This window comes from Pteronotus mesoamericanus, unplaced genomic scaffold (assembly GCF_021234165.1).
Source record: "Pteronotus mesoamericanus isolate MK-2021 breed Mesoamerican mustached bat unplaced genomic scaffold, CSHL_Meso_final contig_203, whole genome shotgun sequence".
Taxonomy (NCBI): domain Eukaryota; kingdom Metazoa; phylum Chordata; class Mammalia; order Chiroptera; family Mormoopidae; genus Pteronotus; species Pteronotus mesoamericanus.
The window spans coordinates 472,946-494,771 of record NW_026555087.1 but is presented as its reverse complement, the minus strand read 5'-3'; the positions used below and the strand labels follow the sequence as shown (position 1 = coordinate 494,771).

Here is a 21,826-nt window from a genome sequence, read left to right as displayed (position 1 = left end):
GACGAGCACAGGGGAGCGTGTCAGCCTCAGGCCCTGCACTTTCCGGCCAGGGTTCTGGGTGCGAGTAAGTCTCAAAGCAGCGGACAGCCTGCTGCCACCGAGTCCAATGAGCTGTCATTATGTTTTCTTGTGAGAAGGAAGCGCGTCGGAGAGCGAGGGCCTTGCACTATGAGCCCATCGCACACCTGACCGGAAGCAACATTCTGGAGCTTCTTTTATGTAATAAACATCATAAACACTACATGGATGAACGTTTGGGGTTCTTTCCGCTTTTGAAAACAGTTCTTAGAACACAAACTCATTTAAATTCTCAAGAGTAAACATCACTTTTTCACACAGGCTTTAAACAACACTTCCCAAAGCCTGCCTTCCCTGCCCCGTGGGGGAGGGGACCCGGCCAGTGTCTTGTGACGGCGGCAGCACTTTCTAAAGGGGAGGCGACGGCGAAGCCCATACCCTAGCGGTTGAAAGTGAAGTTAACGGTTTCCCGAGAGCCCTAAAGTGCGAATCGGGTCGGGCGCCCCCTGAATGAGCCCCGGAGGCCGAGCCCAGGACGCCCTGCAGGCAGCCTGGCCCTGCGTCCTCCCGAGGCTCTGGGCTCTGGGCAGAGCTGCCCTGGACCCGCGGGAAGTGAGGGCTGTGGGGAAGGGGTGGGGTCTCAGTTTCTGGTTTTTTCCTTCCATCTCAGAGTGGGGGGAATGAAGGGTTTTCCTCTCACCCCCTAACCACACCCCCCCCACACACAGGTACGAAACGGAGGCTGGATTCCAGGTGCTGGAACTGGCCAATTGGCGCAGAGGGGCCCTGGGGCCTGAGAGGCGCGGGGCAGCGGCACTCGGGTCTTGACACCCCCACGTCGCCAAACAGAGTGGACCTGCTGGGGGCGCCATGGGTGGACAGAGGGTGGGCCACCCCAAGAGGCTGCGCGTGGTCAGAAGGGAGGAGCCCAAGAAGACACGCTCCAGCCTTCTCAGACTGCGGGCTCTGGGGCTGCCCACGCGGGAGGGGCCCCCAGGCCGCCTGAGGCCAAGGCCCACCCCAGGGCTGCCCGCACCGGCATCGTCAAGAGTTCATCCTGTCCAGGGCGGGGTAATTGCTCACTAACAAAAGTGCTTTAATTTGGAAAATGTTCAAGGAAATAAATTAATGAAATACCCTGGTTAGTTCCACAAATTTTACCTATCAGATGAACATACATCAGAGAAAATAAAACATATGCATATACACAGAAGAGAGAAAGAATTTAAAAATGCTTCTAAGCCTCTCAGAAGTTCAGATTCGAAATTCGATTGAACACAACAATGTTTTTTTAAGGTCATAAAAAAATGAACTCCGTATCTGTTTTTTATAAACCTAAAAGAGCATAACATCACTGCTTTTTGTTCTAGCATTTATCAAACTCACATGAGTTTTAGATGAACTGGGCCCAACCTTGAGAACCACTGGCCCTGAGTGGACGCTGTTAGGAGGGGGCGCCCCTGGGCCCCGAGGCCGCGCGCTCCGGGGGGCTCCTGCTCTCCACCTCCAGACTCAGGGCGGACAGAGCTCCGCTCTCTGGAGAAAGAAGGAGACGCTGTGTCACACGCTAACAGCACAGAAGAGCTCCTGGGAGAGGAGGCATCAGAGGGCCCTTCAGACCCAGCTGGCCGCTCGCCAGGGTGCCTGTGCTGCTGCTGGGCCCTGCGGGGCCGCGGCGCCCGACACTTGGCTGCGCAGCCAGCACCCCCTGAAGAGCCGGGCCCCTGAGCACTGAGCTCGCACTTCGGCCTCACCTGCTCCTCAGCCCCCACGGACGGTCGCCAGCTGCACCTCTCAGAGCCCCCGGCCCCTCCGTAGGGGCCACCTCACCACAGGCTCCCATGGGCCCTCACCCCCGCAGGCCCACAGCCTGGTGCCCGCAGGGGCCTCTGACGCAGAATCCAGCCCCACTTGCCTCACAGCTGTGAGCGGTGGGCCCTGGGAGGCCACCCTCCCCCGCGAACTGGAAGGCAGCCCGGGGAGCCTGCCCGCCCCCGGAGTACAGCCCACGCCTCTCACCTGGCTGGGGGATCCCACACACCTCCTCCCAGGTGTAGTCAGCAAGGTTCACGGGCTGCGTCACCCAGGGGTCGGTCACCAGCTTCTCCAAGGTGACACGCTTCTCAGGGATGGGCTGAAGCAGCCCAGTGATGAGCTTCATGAGATCTGGGGACATAAAACCCACCTAAGCCATGGGGTTGGGGGGCCACTTGCGGTCTGGGCTGGGGTCCAGGGCAGGGCGTCGCAAAGCCATCGGCCCTGCCTGCCCCCGCGAGCACCTGATTGGGCAGCGGTAGCCCTGGAAGCCCCAGTTTAACCAGCCCCCCAGTGCAGCACAGGGCCGCCAGCTGCATTTTGAGAAAGGCCACGGGAGCCGCCTGTTGCCTCTGAGACAAGAGTGGGCATTTGAGGCCCTGCCTCCCCAACCGTGCAGTATGCGGAGGTCCCAACCGGGGCCTGTTCTTGGGGGCTCTGGCTGTGCAGAGCCAAGAATGACAGGGTCTCTGCGACAGAGCGGGGGAGGCAGCCCACTGGGGCCAAGAATCCAGGAGCCAGCTGAGCGCCGCAGTCCGCCCGGGCACTCAGAGGCGTGTACTGCGGCGCTGATGCTGTGCCGTTAGGAGGGGTCTCGGGGAGGGGACCAGGGCGGTCAGATGAGGCTGCAAGGTAGGGGCCCTGGGGATGGCACTCGGACCCCTGGAAGATGAGAGGCCAGAGAGCTCACTCCAACCCCGTCTCCGCCACGAGGACACACAGGACGGGCCGCCGGCTGCGAGGCAGGCAGAGGTTCTGACCAGGCGCTGACCCCACGGCGCCGAGACCTCGGACGACCAGTCTCAGACCGAGAAACAAACATCTGTGGTTCGAGTCCCTCATCTGTGGTGCCCTGAGCCGACTGAGACACAAGCTCATGACCCAAGCAAAGGACCAAGACACAGCCCTCGTGCATGGACACCCATCCCCTTGGCACTGGAAACAGTAACTGACCGCTGCAGAGCCCCAGAACGCCAAGATCGGGGGGCCTGAGAGCCCTGTGGGCGGCTGCAGGCGTGGGGAGCCCTTCCGGGCCGGCAAGGCCACACCCGCCTCCTGCACTGGCCGCCTGCACTGGCAGAGACCGCGGGAGGCGGGAGGCGGGTGGCGGCTGGGAACTGCCGGCCCTCTCACCTTCAGACACCAGGTGCGGGGGGCTGAGCGCAGCCTCCACGGTCTCCTCCAGCTCACAGAAGGGGTTCTCCTCAAAGATGAGCGTGTACAGCGTGACTCCCAGGGACCACATCTCCAGCTCCGGCCCCTCGTAGCTGCGGCAGAAGGAGACTCAGCTGAGGCGCATGAGCCTGAGTCCCATCACCTGAGGCGGTGCCCGGTGGCGCCGCACGCCCGCCCCGGCCAGGCTCCACCGCGCGCTGGGGAGCGAGGGGACGCCAGGCCGCCGCGCTCGGGCCCCTGGGAGGCCGACTCGGGAGTCGGAACAGCCACCGCGTGGACGGGACGAGGCACAGGGCACGAGGGGGCAGGGACGGCGTCGCCCGGGGTGTGGGGGCTTCCTGGACGGGGCGGCCACGCGGAGCCACCGGCGGCTCCGCGACAGGGCGGTGGGCCCATCAGGGGCGTGGGAGCTGCGGGAGCCACAGGAGTGTCAGATTCGACAGTTTTTGCTTTTGCGTCATTTTGGTTTTGGAGAAAGAGATGTCAGGATTTTTGGAGGCTAAAGAGAAAAACCCAACAGAGTAGAACAGGGGTCAGCAAATGCTCTAAGGGCCCAAGAGTCAGTGTTTGGGCTGCGGGCCACGCGGCCTCTGGCGCCGCCCCTGTTCTCTGCCGCGGCGGCAGCCCCACGCGAGGAGGCCGGTGCGCGCGGCCGTGTGCCGGCAACGCGTGCTCCCCAGGGTGGCAGGCGGTGTGGCCCAGGGCGGCCGCATGTACACGACGAGTGGGGACCTAGAACTTGCTTTCGGGAGCCGTTCAGCCCATGAGACGGGAGAGCACGCAGGACGGAGGGCGCAGCGCAGGGGGCGCCGGGCGGGCAGGGCCCTGAGCGGCACCGAGGCACGGGCTGGGGAGGCAGGCGAGCCAGCAGCACGTGTCACGGTCCCGGACATGCAGCCTCTCCAGCACCAAGGCTGTGACGGCCCTCGAGGCCAGTGGCCACGGGCGCGCTGAGGCCAGGGCAACCAGTCTGTCCCACGAGGAACCGCAGCCCTGGCCGGCGGCTCAGGTGGTGGGAGCGTTGTCCCGTCCACCAAAACGGTTGCAGGTTTGATCCCCGCTCAGGGTGCGTATGGGAGGCAACCAATTGATGCTTCTCACAGGGCTACTTCTCTCCTCCTCTCTCTCAAAGCAACGAGCCTTCCCTCAGGTGAGGATAAAAATAATTTCTTTTTTAGTTTAAAAAAAAGAGACTCGAGGGCCCTGCGTAGACCATCACTGTCTACGTCACTGTCTCTGGCTCTGGCTGTGCAGAGGTGACGGGTGCCCTGCCGCCATCCCAACCCCCTCACTGGGGACGGAAGGTCCAGTCGATTGGCCCCCAGGCTGGCCTGCGGGGCCGGAGGGCAGCGGACTGGATGCGGACAGCCTGCGGCCCGCACTGCCTGACTCTGAAATGCAACGTGACCTGAGCAGCATTCGGGGTCCTGCACTCTCCTGCCCCGTGCCCTGCAGCTCCCGGGCTCCCTGCGCAGGCGCCCCCGGGCCTGCTCCCCAGCAGATGCGGCCGCCGCCCTGCCTCCCACATGAGCGGCTCAGGGCCTCCCCGGGTGAGAGCCGCCTGGTGTTTTACTATTGCTCTTGCCGTCAACATGAGCTCGGCTAACAAGCTTTGCTTGTTGGGAAAGTCCCGTCTCTTGGGGTCCTTTACCTCTTTCTTAACATTTAGTTGATAAAACTGCAAACGCAAACAAAAGCTGAGAAAAACCACGCAGGGAAAGAGCACTGTGCCCCCCCCAACCCCCGGCCCCGCTCCCACGCCCGCCTGCCCATCACACGCCGCCCTCTGCCCCCGGCGCCCGGGTCCCACAGGGGCGCAGACCAGGACCCTCTCCCTGCCCAAAGCTCGCGCTACGTACGGGTTCCCCATGAGAACTTCGGGCGCGCAGTACTCGATCGTCCCGCAGAAGGTGTAGAACAGTCTGCCCCTTTCCAGGTAGGCAGCGGAGCCGAAGTCTATGAGCTTGACGGTGAAGTCCTCGGCGATGACGACGTTCTCGTCCTTGATGTCGCGGTGCAGGATGCTCTCCGAGCGCAGGTACCCCACCGCCGCCACCAGCTGGAACAAGGAGGCCACGGGGCTTTTTACAAAACAGCTCAAGAACACCGTGCATTCACCATAAGGACTGACAAGCAATGACAAGCGAAAAAGGAAGAGCAACAACAAAGGAGAAAGCCGTTCTCTAACTTGTAACGGAACAGCGACAGGGAAGACGGCCGGGTGCCGCATCACACGGAGGAGCTGGCAGCGTGAGCCTGTGACTCTGAAAACGGGGTCACCGTCGTTGCCTGAGATGAGGATGCAGCAACGGACCCACCCCTCCCCACACCCCTCGCTGCCCAAGAGGGCGCCACCGCCTGGGCCACCGGGCGGCGCAGCAGAGCAGGGCTCCGCCTGCCCCCAAGACTCGGCACCTCCGCTGCCCAGCGTCTCCTCCCACACACACGTGTGGTCTCACATCCTCCCTGCCCCTGTGCTGCTGACAGGAACCTCCCGGTGGCATGTGCCCAGGCCACGGCTGTCTGGGAGCAGGACAGACCACAAGCAGAGGCCACGGGCGAGCGCGGCGGCACCTGAGTGAGGGGTGGGCGCTAGCGGGCAGGGCCGCAGGGAAAGCCGGAGTCGGCCCTGGGTGCAGCGGCGCCCGGGGGCGCCGTCCCCAGCCCCCACCCCCGGAGCTCCCCCAGCTCCTCCCAGAGCAGCCACGGCCCGCTTGCTGCCCCACTGTGTGCGGGGCTCTCAGCCATGCGGACACAGAGCACCTCCGTCGGAGCAGCTCCATTTCTAGAAGCCCGGGGCCTGAGCCTCCGCTCGGCAAGGGTGAGGCTGCCACAGCGCACCGCTGACCGCCTGGACCTGCCATGGCCCATGCCCCTCTGGGGACAGCAGCAGCGAAGGCCGCCACCCGGGAGGCTGCAGCAGAGCGGGGCTCAGGCTGCACTGGTAAGTCGGACGCCGGCTGGCCCTCAGCACAGCGACCTCATGGATGTGGTCAGTCACTGAGCCTCAGACTGGGAATATCTTTGCACCAGGAGCCGTAGATAAAAGCAGGCTAACTAAGCCCAACTAATTAACTTACACTAATAAGTGTGTGTTTATACACACTTGTACGCAAATGTGCATGCTTGCGTGTTCACACAGGGGCACGTTTCTGTACTGCATGCACGTGCCCACGCATGTGTGCATGCATACACATGTGTACACATGGGCCCATGCACACACGCGTGTACAAGCACGTGTGCCCATGCACACAGAGCGGGGCCCAGTCGAGGAACAGGCCGCATCTCACCTGAGCACAGAGAGTCCCATCAGGTTTGTGGGCGACAAAGGGCACGGGAACCTGCGCCTGGACCAGGAGCGGCCCTGGGCCCGGGCCAGAGGTCGGCCGCAGGCCTCGCCCCACCCCGCCCCGCCCCGGCCCAAGTGCATGCTGCGCTGCGTGTGGCGACAGTTCTGCGACGTTGGGGAACCTTCACTGTGACGTTGGGGAACCTTCACTGTGACACTCGTTGTATGTGTGGATTCACAAACGGCTACAGATGCTTCTTACAAAAATTGCAGGGTGTCAAATACTGTTCATCACCTATATCAGTGGCCCCAGAACCACCAGTTAGCGGCAGCTTGGCAACTCCTAACAAGCGGCTCCTACGGTCACATAGGACGCTTTTCCACGGCAGTTTCATAATCAAGTCTCTGCCGCGGATGAGGAGAGGAGAGGAGAGGACAGGAGAAGGGGAGGCGGCGGTCTCGTCACAGAACACGATGCCCGACACTTGCGGGCAGGGGCCTCAGACCCTGGACTTCAGGACCTGCTGGGAGGGGCAGCGCTGAGGAGCAAACACCAGCCCAGGGAAGCTGAGCCGCGTCGCCCCCGGGAAACGGGCAAGGAGCCAACCTGGGCCGTGTTCACATCCCGCCTTCCAGCACCATCTGCACGCGCAAGCCTTAGGGGGAGGTGCCCCGGATCCGACCGATCGGCCGCCCGGCGTCGGCCCCAGCTGCCCAGTCCGGCGGTGGGTTCCAGGCGGCAGGCGGGCCCGGGGCAACCGCGCCGGTCGCACAGCCCGGGCTGGCGCCCTGCTGGCTCCTTCTCAAGGCGGACGTGGATATCCCACGTCTCAGAACCCCTGCGCCTAGTCCCCCGCTGCACCGTTCCAGGGCGGTGGCCTCGACCTCCTTCCCACCCTCCTCTCTTGACTTCAGCCACAGACTTCCCTGCTCAGAGACCGAAGGCCGACACAGCGGCCTAGAGAACCACGCGTGAGCCCTGATTTCCAAAGCCTGACGGACCCGCCGCCCGGCCCGCACCCCTCACGGCTTGGCCCGCATCACCTGCCGGAAGATATAACTGGCCAGCGGCTCGTCGAGGCCAGGGTGGCGGTCGATGAATGCGAAGAGGTCGAGGCCGGAGCCGTGCTTCTCCATCACCAGCTGGAAGAAGCCCTGGTTCTCAAACACGTCCAAGACCTGGGACGGGACAGAGCGGGGTTCGGCCCGGCCGAGGCACCTTCCAGTGGCACGCGCAAGACGCCCCCGGGGCCCCGCCGGGGCAGGAGGACCCGCGCCCCACCTTGATGATGTTGGGGTGCTCCACCCTGGACAGGATCGCGATCTCTAGCGTCACCATCCCAAGCATGGGGTCCTGGACCCAGCAGTCCTCCAGGACCTTCTCCTTCTTAATGAACTTCACCACCACCTGCGGGGAAAGCGGTGGGGGGTGGTGAGCAGCCGCCCGGGCACCCCGCCAGTGCCCGCGGCACCCATCCCTGGTTCCTCACCCGAGGACCAGATGTCCTGGCCAAGAAAACAGAACTAGAGGCCTGAGAGCTAGAAAACAATAAAAACGGTCATCCACGTCGATCAAGACTAGTCAGAGCTGAGAGAGGCTGATGAACACAAGATCAATGTAAGGAAAGAGGTGCGAGTGCAGTGACAGTAAAAAGCGGGACAGAAAAAAGTCACCGTTCGCAAAGGGGACAGACCTACATGTCGCTCAACAGTAACAGCAGTGAGCGCCCGGCACTCACTGAAGGGGCCACGGGGCGAGTGGGACCACAGGCCAGGCCTGGCCACACTCGGCAGGAGGCTGGACAAGGGACAGAAACCAGGCCTCGCGCTGTGCCTGCCCTGCGGGGCGGACAGGCAGGCTCTGGGTGGGAGCGGGCGGCAGCACCACGCCAGGGCAGGGGAAGGAGCTCAGCAAGGGCCTCCCGCGAGCCCAGTCCCCTGTCACCGCGATCGCGAGGAAGGGGCCGCGGCTGCGAGCCAGCGTGAGTGGTGGCAGCGGACGCAGGCTGAAGGTCCGCACCGGACCACGCAGGCCTGCAGACGCGCGGGAGGAGGCAAGCCGATGCGGTGGCCGCTGTCCGGGACGGGGGACTGAGGGCGGGGAGCCACCAATGGCAGGCGCTCGAGTGCAGAGGTCGGAGGAGAGAGGCCTGCTGCCGGGCCCAGGCTCCCCACGAGCTGCAGCGGCGGATGAGCTGGGGGCGGGGACAGAGCGTGAGAAAGAAGGGGACGAGTTCACCAAGCAGACAGCTGAGTCCTCCTGCGATGAGTGAGGACGGCTTTAAAGACACAGAGTCTTTCCAAGTCTCAAGCAAGAACAGAGAACACACGGAGAAGTACATCCTGGTAAAACTACTTAAGTCCAAACAGAAAACAGAAAGGAAATTTTAAAAAAATCAAGTTGCTAGAAGCAAAATTCACCTAAAAATAATGCTAGATGACAACAGACATGGGGCCTAAGAAGTTCTGGGAGGGAAGGGACATCAGCCTCCACCCTTCCTGGAAAAGCTAACGGCAGATACATTTCAGTAGGGAAATTAAACACAGGAGAGGAGCAGGAACTGCGCCTGGAAATAATGGAGATTTAACAAAAGGACAAGACAGGAATGACAACGTGGGTGAAAGAAATGAAGTAGCCAAATAACCGGAAAGACGCCGCGTCCCTGGGCGGCCGGAGCCAGCTCCGTGAAGCTGGTAGGACTCCCCGAATGGACCCACAGCCTGGCACACGCGAACCGCCCTCTCTCCTGTGAGCTGCAGCCTCACCCTTAGAAGTGTGTCTTCCAATTGGCTGCTTCGCTTACTCATTTGTTGGCGGAATAATATATAAATTGACATCTCATTTCTGAAAGGCAAAAATACTCATGCGTCTCTTTTTACCCTAAGAGAGAACTTTGGGGCCTCTCCCTCCTCTTTTAGGAACAAAGGCCTAATGAACCCCCAGAGCCTGTCCGCTTCCTGATCCAAACCGAGGGTGGGGGGCCCTGACCCCAGGGAATCGGAGGTGACAGCGGAACCCTAAGAACGAGGCGCCGGGGGAGAGTGACAGCAGGCGAGAGCGGCCAGCATGCGCCCAGGGGGCGTGGCCTGGGTGCTGCCCTCACGAGGCGCCGCTGACAAGTCCACGCAACCCAACGAGCCACAAGCCGAGCAACAGTGAGTCATAAGAAGTGAAAAGAAACACACACACTCGTTCTTAAAAAAAATTCAGTGCGCTGAAAATAGGACGAAATCTCCTCAAACAAAAGGTTTCCTCAGGGAACAGAAAGGATGTCTGGGGCCGGCAGGCGGCCTGCGCACACCTGGGCCTGCCCGGCGACGGGAGGGGAAGGAAGGAGGCGTCAGGAGACACGCGCAGAAGCGGCGCGAGGGCGGCTGTGCCGGAGGGGAGCTCTGGCCCATCAGAAAGCCACGGGGCCCCTGACGGGGTGCGGGCGCAGGCGTCCGCCCGCTGCCAGCCCAGGCGCGTGGCTCCGGCCTGCGCCAGCCGGCGTGGCCCCCCGGGGACCCAGGCAGCGCCTGCAGGGACCGGCAGCACTGCCGCCACGTCACAAACACACGGGCAACGACCAGTCACCTCCCAACACGTCCGGGCCGGGGACGTCCAGTGGCGGTCACAGAGACGGCCTGGAGCGCGGCCGGGGGGAGGCCCCTCCCGGCGCCAGGCCCAGCAGAGCCGACCGCCTGCCGTGCAGCCCGCCCTCCCGGGGGCCTGCGTACCTCCTTGTTCTGCTCCCTGTCCAGCGCAGTCCACACGAAGCCGAAGGCCCCGCTGCCCAGCGGGCTCAGCGTGCTGTACTTCTGGGAGTACGCGCCCTCGCAGGCCGCCAGCCCCTCCAGCTCCCCGGCTTTTGGCGGCTCCTCAAACCACGGCCTGCTTCTGAGCGCCTGTGTGTGCAAAGGGGGGTCTGAAGGGTCACATGCGACCAGCGGAGGGGGGTGGCAGCAGGCAGGCGCGTCGCCCAGGCAGCCCCCACAGCCGAGGGAACCAGCATCAAGCCCCGTGCGGCCAGCCCCTGTGTCCTAGGACCCGGCCAGAGGGCCAGACCGGCACGTGTGTTGAAGCGCGCTCACGCCCCACCTGCATGTTTACAGTCCTACACGTGGATTAATACACAGGACATTAGAACACAGTTGGAGCCACAGACAGACCTCCCTCCCCCTCCAGAGGACACGGAGAGAGCGATGCTGACGGGAAAAGTGACCGCCGGGCGGGCCGCAGACACCCACCTCCCCCAGGCCGGGCCTGGGGTGCTCCCACGTGGAGTGCGTGGCGCCGGGCGGACTGGCCAACAGCAGGTGGGTCTGCGTGGCCGAGGCCTGGTGGCCGTGCCGAAGGTCCTTCACCAGCCAGCAGCAGAACAGGGGCGCCGGACCTTGGAGCTCCACCCGCTTCACCTCGAACTGCACACCTAAGGAGAGGCAAGGACGCACAGCACTACGCTGGCTGCACCGCGCCAGCGTCGTGACGGAGCAGGCTCGCGCCCTGGGCAGCGCGGAGCTGTGCAGGGAGCCCGGGCCCGAGGCCACCAGGGAGAGGCCGAGCACAGGGCAGCGTCACCCCCTCTGGCATGGGGCCAGCAGCTCGGCACAGCCACTGAGGCCACGGGAAGCACTTCGAGGACACCTGCGGCCGCTGCCACCCTGGAAGGTGGGGACGTGGCCTCACCCTACCGCCCCGGCTCTGCCTCTGGTGGAAGAATGTCAACGACCCAGCAGAACACACGTGTGCTGGCGGTGGGCCCCGGAGTGACACGGAACGGCACGCACTCTCACGGGCTCCGGGCTCTGGGCGTGCGCCCAACCAGTGGTTTTCAGTGAGGGGGAGGGTTGACAGGGAATTTTACTCTCCCTTTGTTTATATTTTCAAATATTTTAAAATATAACATGTATCACTTAACTTTTTTAAGCTTAGGAAAAAAGCCTTAGGAATCAACAATACAAAACCAGCAATAAATGACTGGCTAAAGTAATGTGACCTGTTAAGTAGTTAGGAAAATTTTTTTAAAATAAGTGAAAGTAAAAGAGCCCTGGCTGGTGCAGCTCAGTGGACTGAGCGCAGCCTGCGAACCAAAGGGCCGCCGGTTCGATTCCCGGTCAGGGCTCAGGTCTGGGCTGCGAGCCGGGCCCCCAGCAGGGGGTGCGCAAGAGACAGCCGCACACGGGTGTTTCCTTCTCTCTCTCCTTCCATTACCCTCTCTCTAAAAATAAATCAGAAAAGGAAAGTAAACCAATACACCTCAAAGTGGCACCAGAAGGGGCTGGATCACAGCGCCCCCAAGCGCAGACGGACAGGACTTCGCCTCATCCCCTCCAGCCGCGGTGGGACCCAGGCTCCCTGCTCCCAGGCTCCCCGCTCCCGGGCTCACACACGGCAAGCCTGGTGCTCAGTCTAAGTGGTAACTTCAGGCTCTTCAAGCCACCACTCTGGCCCCTGGGCCGGGCATGAGGAGACTCCCGCCCAGGACATACTCAGCAGCGAGCCGTCCCGGTGGCAGCAGCTCCCTACGTAGGTGCCCTCCTGGATCTCACACTGCAGGCCGGCGTTCCCGGGCGACCCCAGGCTGTTCTCTCTCACGGGCGTGGATGTGACCTGGATGCGCGGCGTGGGCCCCTCCAACGGGCACGTGTCCGCAGGGACAGCTTCCGGCCTGGGACCGGGGCTCTCCCTGCCACTCACGTCGCTACGCTCCAAGGTGTCCGATGGTTCTGTCCGATCGAGACTCAGATGGGTCTCGCAGAACCGCCGGCCTGGGCCGCCGCCGAAATAGGTGCCAGTCAGCAGTGACAGCTCCCGGTCGTCCAGCACCTCGGCCCCCTGCCCGGGCCCAGCGCCCGCGCCCACCCCGGACGAGGAGCTGGAACAGGCTGAAGAAGTCCGGTCTGTCCATTTGCTGAAAAACGGTTCCTTGCGGTTCCAGGGAAACGCATTCCCTTCAGCCTCTGCTGAGTCCAGGGCGCCGGGGAGGTCGGTGGCGAGGGCGTAGCAGGCCGAGGAGCTGCCCGAGCGGCCCCCGAGGTCACAGAGGTCTCTGCCTCCCAGGTCACACAGTGACACAGGGCTGGGGCGAGGGGCGTGCTCAGCCAGGACCAGCTCCTCGGAGGAGACACCCTGAGGTCCCGCAAAGCTCGACTTGGACAGCTGCTCCTTGAGCAAGCAAGTCTGCAGCTCCTCCCTGTCCTCCTGCGTTCCCGGCCACGGCTCCTCCGGGGCAGGCAGCCTCGCAGGCAAGGGCCGCGCTGTCCCTGAGGTGCTCCCCTGGGGCACGCCCTGCTCGGCCCAGTGCCCAGGGCGCGGCGCCCAGAGGCTCACCCCTGCCGGCAGCCCCACAGCGTCCGCCTGAGGGCCTGGGCAGCTGGCAGCGCTCAAACCCCCGCTCTCCAGCGGTGCTTCTGGGGAAGGGCCACGCCCTTCAACCCGGCCCCTGACTTCGGCGGCGGTCAGAGCGCCCGCGTCTTCACGGGGAGCAGATGGTCTGGTGTCCGCGGAGCCGGCCCCGCCTCCCCCCAAAAGCTCCTGCCTGCGCCTCCCCGTTGCCGCCGGCTCCTGCTCCTCCAGCACAGGGCTCCGCCGGCCCTCAGGCGATGGCAGCTGGCCACGGGCTGGTGGGCGTGCTTCTGGGATGCCATCCACGCTGGGGAACACAACGCAGATCGCAAGGTTACTCAGGAGCCACAGAGTCAAAAACACAGATCACATGAACTTCCCTTCTATTAGAGACGAGTGCAAAGCATCTGACAACATAAATGTATGACAGGAAAAAAAGGCAAACTGTGTAACCAAGTTAAAAAATGAAGCACCAACTCCCATGCTGCCCAGCTGAGCGCACGTTCAGCAGTGATCGGTCAGAGCGCCAGAGCGCAGGCCGGGCGCCGAAGGCCGAGCCGCCCGGCGAGCAGAGCCCCACAGAGGGCCGAGCCGGGCGGGGGCTGTTCCGTGCCCTGTGTGATGTTAGATGGTGACTGGCTACAAACACCATCTGGCCCCACAGCCGGCGGGGAGGACCAGGGAGGCTGGTGAGAGGCAGCGGGCGGGGGGCGAGCCGGCTCCTCAGAGCTGGAAGGTAGGCACGACCACACTCAGCGTGGGGCGCCCGCTGGGGAAGCGGCTACCACCCCTGTACCGACGGGGCCATCGTGGGGAGGCCGGGGTGAAGGCTCCCCTCTGGGTGGCCTGGCCGCTGCGGCACCCACACGACAGGCCCGCGTGGCCCCAGGCGCACGCTGGCACCAGGACCGACGGGGGTGGCTGCGCCCAGCCTCGCCGGGCAGACAGAACGGCCCTGTGGTGGTCAATGCACCAGCCAGCAGCTCACAGGGAGGCAGGGGAGACAAAGGACCCTGCTCACGGGCGGCTCCACGCAGGAGGGGACGGCGAGCGGAGTTTGGGGGACAGCAGGGGTTTGTGGGGGGCCCTGAGGCTGGGGCGAGGACTGGCAGAGGCCAGGCAGCAGGGACCGGTGCCTCCCGCCAGCAAGGCCAGGACGCCAGCCGCCCGCCCGTCTCAGAGCCACAGGCCCCTGTGGGGGGGCCACAGAGGCAGGAGGGCCCAGCTCCCCTCGCCGAGCCGGGCGGGCAGCCCTCGCATGGGTCCCAGGTCAGGGCCCGGGCAGCTCTGCACTGCCCCTCCCCAGCAACCAGCGCCGCCTTGTCATCGAATTCTGGCCCCGGGGAGGGAGGGAGAACAGGGGGCACTCTCTCCCCATCCCGCCCTCCTCCTCCTCCACTGCCAACCTGTGAGGAGCATGGGGACATGGGGCCCCAGCTTCTGGTGCCCCCCAGGGCCTCAGCCCCAGGCCTGCAGACTAAGGGCCCACTGGGCTCCCCACCAGCCGGGGCGTGGGCTGGGCTCGTCGGCCGGGCACCCTCACTGCGTGACCACCTCCCAGGGAACCCGCTGTCCGGGCGCGGGGCAGCTTAGGGCAGAGTGCGGCCTGCCCCGACTGGGACCCCCTCCAGGCGCCCACAGAGCCTCCCCTTGTTGCGGGTGGGCAGAGAGCGAGCGGTTACCGCCAGCGGGGGCTCCGCGGTGAAGCAGGGAGAAGCCCGGACCCGCAGGAAGAGGGCAGATCGTGTGACGGTAAAAATGGAGCCTGTGCCGCATCAGCCCCCTGGAAGCGCCCTGACCACTTCCCTCCCGGTAGACGGGGGGGCTGTTGGGGACCACACCAGGAAGCCTGCGGCCCCGGGCACTTACCCTGGAGGGGGTGGGGGTGCGAGGGCAGAAGGGAGCCAGCGCCCGGTGTCCGCTGGGGCTGGGGCCCCCGTGACGGCATCCTGGCTTCCCTCTGGTTCTGGGGTCCCGTCTGGTGGCAGCATGCAGTCACCCGTGAGCATGACACTAACCCCTGGACCCAGCAACAACAGCAGAGAAGAGTGTCTTCCGATTGCGGGGCCGGGGGGCGGGTAAACGCCACCCACCTCGCATCTGCAGCCTGTCCGGGACCCGGCCCCCGCGGGACACCGCACGGGCGCCCAGCCTCGGCCAGCACCCTCTGCCCACCCTGCCGCAGGTCCCGGGCCCTGTACGTGGCCGCCACGATCCCGTAAACACCGGAGTGGGAGCCGGTCCCTCAGCAGCCCACCGCCCTCCAAGGGCTCTGCTCTGACTTGGTGTGAAAGCCACCATTCGCAAGACGGCCCCCAAGGCCCTGCGACCAGACTCCAGAGACCCCCCCCCTCCGAATGGCACCCAGCCCACCACGTGCGCAGGGCAGCAAGGAGCAGCGGGGAGACGGCAGAGCCCAGCGCCCCCTCCCCCGGCGCCCTGTCGGGGAAGGTGAGCCCCAGGGGGCGGCGGGGCCCCCCACCCCAGGGCAGGGCCCTTCCGGCGGAGCCGGGAGCCCTCAGGCCCCACGGGCCCAGAAGGGGCAGGTCGGGCAGCAGGGGCCCGGGCAGGTGTGGGAACGAATGGCAGGTGAACGTGGTGAGGACTCCCCACTGTGGCCCCTTCCCTCTGGGTCAACCTGCACGCTGCTGCGGCCGCCTCCGCGCCTCCTCCCGCGACAGAGAGGCCGCAGGGAGCCGCGGGGTCCTAGGCCCTGGGGCGCCCGAGTCTTCCTCCCCCTGCTGACACGCTAGCAAGATGCAGGCATGTCCCAGCCCAGGACACACTGAGGGCCCAGCAGAGACGGAGGACACCGGCCCCCGCTCGGTCCCGCTCTCTCCCCATGCACCGCCCGGGCCCCAGCTCCCTCCTGCCCCCATGGAGGCGCCTGCAGACTCCCTCACCCTCGGCGGTGGTCCGGCCCTGCAGGGGGTCCCCGGGTGTCTCCCCAGGCCCCCGCAGGCTGCCCACGTCCAGGCGGCTGACCAGGTCTGGCAGGGGTGACAAGCTGTCGTACGCGAGGCCCATGTAGTGGTAGAAACCTGGGATCAGGAAGGTGATGTTCTGGAAAACAAGCAGCGGCACTCAGACCCACCAGCATCCCAACCCGCTGCCTGGCCCACCGTCCCTCTGGGGGGCAGTGAAAACACGGGGCCCGGGCTCTGGGGCGCCTTCCCCTGGGTGAGGGGGGCCGGGTCCGACTCCTCTCAACAGCTTGAGGGTCCTGGCCCTCGACATGGAGTTTGTGGCTTCTCCCCTTTCTCCCGTAAGAAAGATAAAGTTAGCTCGCTCCGAGCCTCCGTGGCCCGCCCGTCCCTGGGCAGACACCTGGCCTTCCCCGAGTTCTCCCCAGGCCTGGGGCCCAGGCAGGCGAGAGCCCTGCTCCCCGTGTCCTGCCACTGAGGGACCCAAGGGCCTGGGCAGCAGGAAGCGGCCCCTGGGCTTACCAGGGGCCTGTGCCGCACAGCGTGGCCTCGGTGCCTGGGGTCGGGCCCGGGGTGCAGGGGCAGACGCTGCCTCTGAACTGGACTGTGGCCCCAACCCCTAGGTGGCCTTTGGCCATGGGAATCCAAAATGCGCACTAACCCACACTCACTCCCTGAAGGGACATGCAGCTCTCGGTGTTCCTGCTGGAATCCCCTGTCCAAAACTCATGCCAACTGAGTCTCCATGAACTACAACTGAGCTATGAGCCTGGGGAAGGCGCCGCCCCCAGCCAGCACCCCGTGTAACAGAACGGGCTGTCACAGCTAAAACCCAGCTCCGAGGGCCAACGTCTAACCCCAGCACATGACCGCCATGTGGGCACCCCAACTGTCTGCAGAGATGGACGCAGCACCGCTCTGCAGCCTCGGACAAGAGAAAACGGGCAGTCGCCACCCTGGCGAGCGGGGACATCTGCCTTCTGTGTTCCAGGAGCTGAGAGAAAGCTCCACCCAGAAAGGCGGCCGAGACACCTTCCTCCAAGCCTGGCCCAACGGCAGGCTCCCCCAGCAGCCCTCAGGTCAGGGGACGTGCAGACCCACCCCCTCCTGGGGGTGCCTGGCCAGTGCCCACAGCCTGGACACACGCCCTCGCTGGGGACATGGCTTTGCGGCCAGGCCCCACCCCTCCTGGAGGTGGCGCAGGGCCCCCCGCCCCCCCGCGCCCAGTGGGGGGGTCCAGAAAGGTGAGCAGGGAGCCCGTCCCGGCCACATGGCCGCTGGGAAACGGAAGCACAGGCATGGGGCCCACGCACGCCCTGGCAGTGGGCACAGGCCAGCCCCCCTGCCCCACGCCCGGGGACGCGGCCGGCCACCCAGGGGCCCACCTTGCCCAGCAGCTCAGTCCGCCCGTAACCGAACAGCATCAGCGCGAAGCTGTGGTTGATGCCGTGGATGGTCCCGTCCGGCAGGAGCGTGATGAGGCCACTGATGGTGAAAAACACCCAGACGGAGGCCGAGTAGCCGGGCGTGGCTCCCGCCACCGCAGCACCGGGGCCGGCCTTCAGCTTCAGGCTCAGGGGGAACGCGGTGCCGTCCCTGGCTCTCCCGACAGACCTCTGGATCTTCAGGTCCTGAAAGAAGGACGCGCCGCAGGCGGCCGAGCTCCGGCTCTGCTGCTCCAGCCCACCCCTCGCGTCCCTGCGGGGGCGCCCGAGCAGTCAGCCCCCCACTGCCTTCCCCTCCCCGTGCCCCCAGGAAAGGCGGCGCAGGCTCCGGGCCCACCTGTGGGAGGTGCTGCCCGGGCCCCGGGAGCTGCAGGGAGGGGATCAGGTCCGCGATGCGCTGCCCGGCCACCATGTCCTCACTCTCGTAGCCGTGCAGGTGGGCGAAGACGCTGTCGCAGGACGTGACAGTGCCCTGGGGGGAGGCAGCTTCTTGCACTTGAGCCTCAAATGTCACTGAGCTCAGTGATACCTTCCAGCTGCGCCTACTGCCAGAGGCGCACGCAGGCATCTAGCGCCCGCCTCAGCTGGCTCCGCCTGCCGCATGGACCCAAACTGCTCGCGGGGGCGCCTGCAGATGCCGGCACCCCGACGCTCCACCCGTGCGCCGCCCGGCACGGCCGCCCCCGAAGCCCTGGGCATGCCCTTTCCTCGCCCTGTGCCTGGTTGCGATGGCGTCCTGACTTCACAGGGGTAGAGCGGGAGCTCGAGGAGCTGGGTCCCTGCCCAAGGGCCCGAGTGCTAAGGGGCTCCGCAGATCGGGGCTGACCCCCCAGGGCTCCCATGGGTCATTTCTGCCCAGACGGACAACGGGGAGCAAAGCCTGGGACACACTGTGGGGGAGACACAGAGTCCAGCTCGTGCAGCTGAGAAACTCGGCCACTCACGTCGCTCTGGAAGGAGACCCAGGCCGAGACCCGCTCCACGGGCTCCAGCACGACCACGCAGCACAGACGGGGCTCCTGCCGCACCCTCTTCATCCACACGGACACCGGGACCCGCTCCCCGCTGCGGCTCGCCACGTCCACCTGCGCAGGCACAGGCTGTACCGGCTGCGCCCCGTGCCGGGCTCTCCCGGCCCCGGCACGTCCAGGCTCAGCGCAGCTGCTGGCGTTGCAGAAAGGAACCCACGTGCAGGCCCGGTTTCTGACTCCAGACCCTACGGCCTCCGAGGGGCTCCTACCGGAGGAGCGGGTTGGGTTTCATCGTCAGCAGCGTCTGCAGTTTCTTAAAGAAACAGGCGCCGTCCGTGCCGACTGCCTTCGTCTTCCTCCTCTCGGCACTCAGTCCCGGGGAAGGGCCATTTCTCGGGTGTGGTGGGGCCTGTCTGCCTTCTCCCAGAGCCCGAGGCTCAGGCCTCAGCATCTAACGTGCAGCTCGGCCTGCCCAAGTCCGGCTGGACCCGGCACACGGGCCAGAGGAGCGAAGGCCCAGGAGGCCTTTCCATCCCACCCACCCCCGCACCCCACGCAGCAAACGCATGTCTCTCTTCGGGGCATCCGTCGGATGTGGTGCCTGCCAGGCCAGCGGCGGCACCCTCAGTTCCGGCCCCCGCCACGCCCCCACCGCCCACTCTGCTGGCAGCCGGTCCCAGGCCACACTCACCACTGTGCCGAACACCACGGCGGCGCGGCCGTCGGCCTCCACGTGCTCCTCACTGAGCGCTCCCACCACATCGCGGTCCGGCTTCAAGAAGAACTGCGTGAGCTTCTGGCCGATCAGGTCGTGGCTGCTGTACCCCAGGAGGCGGCAAGCGTTGTCGTTGGCAACCAGGATCTGAGCGCGGCAGGGAGAGGACACCGGCATCAGCGGCTGCATCTCTGACCCCCAGGCACCTGCCGGGGGTCCCCGCCCAAGCGCCTGCTGTGGGCGGCTCACACAGCGACGCCCTCGGGACCACGTCTCCAGTGGGCGGAAACGAGCACGCCCTGCGGTCAGCGCCGGGGCCCAGGCCACATGCCGTCCCCCGTAAGACAGGCACGTCCTCAAGCCCACGAGGCAGCGACGGGACACACCAGCCCCCAGCAGCCTAGCTCGCCGTGCGTGAGTGCACACTCACACCAGCTCGTTCCGCTCAACACCAGACACTGTTCTCAGCTCCGTCTGGCCAGCACCGCAGCAACATGAGTAACCAGCAGTGCCCCGCGCCCCCCCGCCCGCCCCCCGCCCCCCCGAGCCTCTGTCCTGACGACAGGATTCGGTGAGTCTGGCGGTCACATCTAGGTCTCCAAATTTATATCTTTTGTTACGACACAAGTAAAACCAAACGTTTTCCTAATTGTGCTTAAAACACACGAACACCTCAGAGTGAAGTTGCGGTCCGAAGGCACAGCCCCCAAGCCCACGGCCGCGTCGCCTGGCATGGCAGATACCTCCGAGGTCTTGGGGTCCACTGTGAAGACAGCCTTGTTGGGGTTGCCGGCAGGGGCCGGGAGCAGGGGCGTGGAGCACCCCGAGGACAAGCCGCGCAGCAGCGAGCAGCAGGACGCGCTGCCCGCGCGCGCAGCCGGGCCAGCCTGCTCGGCCAGGGTGGGGCACGGCGCTTTGCCTGTGCAGATGTTCTGGGCAGCCAGGGACGAGAGACAGTAGGAGCTCCATCTGTCTCCTGGAAAGACAAGGCAAGGCAGCTTGAGAGCCGAGGCTGCCAGGAGCCTGCTCCTGAAACACAAAGCCCCCGTCCTCGCCCCAAACCCGCGGGGGACCAAGTCAACCTGCAGGGCGGACGCATGCACGCGCGGCACCTGGCCCCCGAGTCCAGCCCAGCCCCCCGGGGCCCCCCTCAGCAGGGCTTTGCCCCTGGGAGCCCAGTCCTTCTGTGCAGACAGAAGGCCCCCGCTGCCGACCCAGCAGGGGCGGGCGCTCTCCTGTGTCCCCCGTTCCGGGACCCTCAGCCCAGCTACTGCCCAGCCACTCGCTCCCAGACAGCCCCAGACCCCAGCACCGCCTGCCGCCCTCACGGGCACGTGAGGCGCCCTCCGTTCTGCGGCACCGTCCCCCCTCACCTCCGAAAGTCTGCTCGCCGCCGCCTCCCACCACGCCCACCCCACCTCCCTCCGCCGCGAGGCTCAGCCACCGAGCCTCTGCTCCCCTCGCAGCGGCCACGCTGCCCCCATCTCAGTAACGTCAGCCCCTCCCTGCAGCAGCTCAAAACCCAAACCAGAGTCAGCCCCGTCCCCCCCGGGCACTCCACCTTCTCAATTCGGGGCCTCATGGGGCCGGAGACCCCGTGGCTGCCCAGGCCCCCTCTGGTGGCAGCCGGTCCCGAGGTCGGCCCCACCACCTCTTGCCTGTGGTGCCAGCTTCGCCTCTGCTGCCCGGTGACCTGGCAGCGCGCCAGGCCGAGGGGGCGCTCCCTGGGACCCCCCTCCCAGAGGACAAGCTCCCTGAAGGCCAAGCAACGCTGTCCTCGCCGCTGCGTCGGGCCCAGGGCGTCTGGGCTCTGGCCAACCCGGAGAAGCGAGCGAAGGGTGGGCAGCGGGCCCAGCCCCCGGGCTTCCCCAGTTGGGACGGCTGCTGTCCCCGCCTGCCTGCTGCCCCCTCCCAGGTCCGAGGGGCCTGAGTCTCCGTGCAGGCGGGGGCCACTGGCCGAGCTGCACCGGCAGCCCCACGTCTCGACGGCAAGGCAGGCCCGCCCGGGCCCTCTGGCTCTAGTCTGACCCCGACACATGGGAGAGTATTCCAACTGCTGCCTGAAGAGGAGCATTTTCTGCCCAAGAATCTCACAGAGCAGAGGCCGCAGGGAGGGCCTGCGGTGCCGTGGGCCAGGGCGCACGGAGCACCGAAGCCCAGGCCTTTCTCGGCACGGACAGGCCCCGACCCCGACCCCGCCACGGCCACACGCAGGACGTCACCGGAGAGCGCCACCCTGCTCTGGCAGAGCTTCGAGAGCCCATTCCTCCTGCTCGGGTGTCTGTGGGCCGAGGTCGCAGACTTGCTGGACTGGGGGGTGCTCTGCGCAGCGGGGCCCTCGGTGGGCGCCGGCGAGGGTGGGCCCCCGCACAGGCACGTCCGATCCTCTCCCGAGGCTGGCGAGCCTCTGTCCTCCATCGGGAGACTCCGGGCCGTGGAACAACCGCCACCTACAAAACGAGGGACCCTGCTCAGCATCTGCGATGCGAGAATGTAGAGACAGGCTGACCAACCAGTTCCTCCCAAGGCTGCGTAAAGGCCGCTCCCAGAAGACTCGCCCACCCACCCGGGCTCCGGGTCGGGACCCATGACGTGAGGGGGTCAAACCAAAGCCCCGGGAGAAGGTGCTCCTCTGAGGCCTGCGCAGGGAGAGGCGGGAGAAGGGGCGAGAGAGGGAGCCGGAGGGAGGGCCGTGGGGAAGGCCAGGCTGCCGGTCACACGGACCGAAACGCTCGCAGGTCCAGAGCGAGGCCACTGAGGCCACCAGGCAGGCGGGTCCGGCCACGGAGCCCCCACAGCAAAGCGCCACGTGGCCAAGGCTGAGGCCTGGCGAGAGGCCCGCGCCACGGGTTTATGCTTTTGACTTTGTATTTTTAGGCACTTGTAGATTTTCATGCAGATATAAGGAAAAATACAGAACAGCCCC

The 21,826-nt window shown here is 65.6% G+C and overlaps 1 protein-coding gene across 1 annotated transcript; it reads right to left on the bottom strand.

Moving 5' to 3' along the window:
• Positions 1-1,378: 1,378 nt before the first annotated feature.
• On the bottom strand, positions 1,379-21,318 carry PASK (PAS domain containing serine/threonine kinase). Its single transcript, XM_054570411.1, has 17 exons — positions 21,123-21,318; positions 19,644-19,876; positions 18,877-19,047; positions 18,159-18,299; positions 17,552-17,686; positions 17,155-17,400; positions 15,749-15,908; positions 14,715-14,865; positions 11,990-13,152; positions 10,748-10,929; positions 10,238-10,405; positions 7,800-7,925; positions 7,562-7,696; positions 5,088-5,287; positions 3,187-3,320; positions 2,038-2,184; positions 1,379-1,554 (listed from the first exon to the last, which is right to left on the bottom strand). Exons 1-17 carry the CDS (start codon positions 21,316-21,318, stop codon positions 1,463-1,465), a joined length of 3,780 nt encoding a protein of 1,259 aa, XP_054426386.1. The 3' UTR covers positions 1,379-1,462.
• Between the last annotated feature and the right edge of the window lie 508 nt (positions 21,319-21,826).